Genomic DNA, 2,478 nt, shown 5'->3' with positions numbered 1-2,478 from the left:
GGTCCCTTCCAGCCTAGGCCATTCTATGATTCTATGATTCCCGGCTTGCTAAGGTAACTTTGGTTAGCTTCAAAGGGCAAATGGGAAATTTTACAGGTTCACCCCCCTCCAACTCTTCTTGTCAGTTTGTGTATATTTATACCTTCCTATTCTTAAAAAAGCCACACAGAACAAACACAAATGGATTATTTTGGCGGAAGGAAGAAGAGTGAGTGAATATAGAATTCTGCGTGATGCAGAATTTGGAACTAAAATAGCAATTTAAGAAAGCACGTGTAGTTTTTGGTGTTTTAACAATAGCTTGAGGAAGTGAGTTTGCTTCCTTATTCTTCAGTAGTAAACGCAAAAACGTTTGCAAAAACGTTTCTAGGAAAGGAAAAATAGCAAGAGACTCATTTTTGCCGTGACGCCTTTTCAAATTTATTTTCTTTTGTACATGTAATTGATCAATGTTTAAAAAAAATCCGAGTCTGTTTCCAGCGTTGTACTCAAGGATTATAAAAATTAAATCTGTGTAAATGAAGGTTTTCAGGTACCTGATACCTGCTGATTTTGACTGAGTAATTTGTGATTGATTACATGTATAAAAGGGTTGAAAAATTTTTAGAATACTTACATGCTTCAGGAACACCTCTTGTCAGTTATTTAAAACATTTTTTACATTTAACTGTGACACTTTTTTTGTATTGCAGAACATTCACTGGAATCATCAAAGAATAAGGTAAAAGAATACTAGGCATTAAACTAATAAAACCTTCTCTCAGTGACAAATCCTGGAAAAGAACATGTGCATTTACCTTTTGAGGGTAGAGGAATAAAAGGTAGAGAGGAGAGAAGAGCATTTTGGGTTCTATATGTTTGGGTTAGGCAAGATTTCTCAAAATCAACACCCAGTCCCCTCAAATGGTTGTTTCTCTCTCTCTGAAAGATTACCTGCTCTTTAGCACCAAGTTGGACAAGTTGTTGTACAGAACTTCTGGTCCTGGCCAGGGTCAGTTCACCTGTTGCAACAGTCTCTTTTGCTGTTTTTGTAGAAAAGTTATCCATAAGTTATATGGATAAAGCAATTAAATGCAGTGTATGCAATAGTGTCTGGAATCCTTGAAAAAAAAAAAAGTAGCACAAGTTTGCAGGTAGACATTTAACTGACAAGCTCATTCCAGTTGTTCTGTAGTAGTTAGACATAAGGTGACATTTTAAACCTGCAAATTTCTGTATCTTTGACAGAACTTCTCCTTTTTAGACAGTGAGGTGACTGCTTCTCCCTTTTTCTAGCTGATCACTGCAACGTGATGTGGAGACAAAATTAATAACTGCCACAAGCATCTTTGTTGCAGTAGAGCGCGGTATGGGTGGGTCATTTAGCATCTCTTAATTAAATGATTATATGAGATATATTAATGTCTAGTTTTAAAAGAGTTAACTTTTGCATTACTGAAATGAAGCTGCTTTCATGTTAACAGGCATTGTGTTAAAGAATGCATTGTGATCATAAATAGTTTACAGGACAAAAATTGTTGTGATTTTAGGTGCACAGCGTACAGTTCTAATTTCTAGTATTTCCCCTTTACTTTAGAAGGGTGGGAAATAGCAGTGTCTTACATTAAATTCTTTTCTCTCACCCCAGCATTGAAACCTCAACTTCCTTAGTTTACTGTCTCCTAATTCTGAAGCATTATTTCCATATTGAAGTTTTCTGAATTTTACTCAAATAGCTGCGTTTGTTTCAATTGGTTTAGGAAGAACACGCTTCAATTTAGCATTTGAAAGCAAACAAAACCCTAGACTAAGCAACTCTAGAGCTTTGTATTAATTCTTTGTAAGACTCCTGTGTAAACACTGTTTACAGCCTGACAAAGTTACAAACTATGCTTTCACATAAATACTGCAGATCTTTAATTTGTGATTTTAGCCCATTGTAATTATTTACAATAAATTGACTGTTCTCCTTTTATAATAAAGAATAAATACATGGCAGGTACAGAGAAGCCGAGAAATAAGAATAAGGTAGATGATACATTTTTGTATTCTTCATAAAGCCTTTTACTGTGTTAACTTCCTAGGTTTTAAGGAATGCTGTACATGTTGAGGAAGCTGAAGTGGAGAAGTGTGTCAGAGATGTAATGAAAGAAAAGAAGATTGAACAGCAGGATACAGGGTACGTTTGGAACCTGAACATAAGTTCCTTGGGGCAGATAATTCTGACCTCTCGGAGCGTTCTCACAATTGCTCAGTCTGATTTGTACCAGATGTTTAGGCCTTTCAGTACAAAACTTTAGAATGACTTTAGAAAATAAGGTATAGTTATGTCCTCTTCAGTTCTAGAAAATAAACTGCCAAATTTTAATGGAGATAGATTTGAGATAACTGCATCTCTGCCTTGCAAGTCCTTTCTGTTACTCCTTATTTCTAAGTAACATGATTATTGCATACGTTGAACGTTACATGAACCACGTAATTTCTTAGATGTATTTGAAA

The 2,478-nt window shown here is 35.3% G+C and overlaps 1 protein-coding gene across 1 annotated transcript in view; it reads left to right on the top strand.

Annotated features, from left to right (window-relative positions):
- Positions 1-692: 692 nt before the first annotated feature.
- ELMOD2 (ELMO/CED-12 domain containing 2) overlaps positions 693-2,478 on the top strand; it is a gene marked incomplete at its 5' end in the record, with an annotated part of 6,121 nt that continues 4,335 nt past the window's right edge. The window contains 2 exons of the mRNA XM_009874223.1: positions 693-721; positions 2,064-2,158. Coding sequence (XP_009872525.1) covers positions 693-721; positions 2,064-2,158 — 124 coding nt within the window. The remainder of the gene's footprint in view (positions 722-2,063; positions 2,159-2,478) is intronic.

Source organism: Apaloderma vittatum, unplaced genomic scaffold (genome assembly GCF_000703405.1).
Source record: "Apaloderma vittatum isolate BGI_N311 unplaced genomic scaffold, ASM70340v1 scaffold3618, whole genome shotgun sequence".
Taxonomy (NCBI): domain Eukaryota; kingdom Metazoa; phylum Chordata; class Aves; order Trogoniformes; family Trogonidae; genus Apaloderma; species Apaloderma vittatum.
The sequence above is the reverse complement of the archived record's forward strand: the minus strand, read 5'-3'. Positions and strand labels throughout refer to the sequence as shown.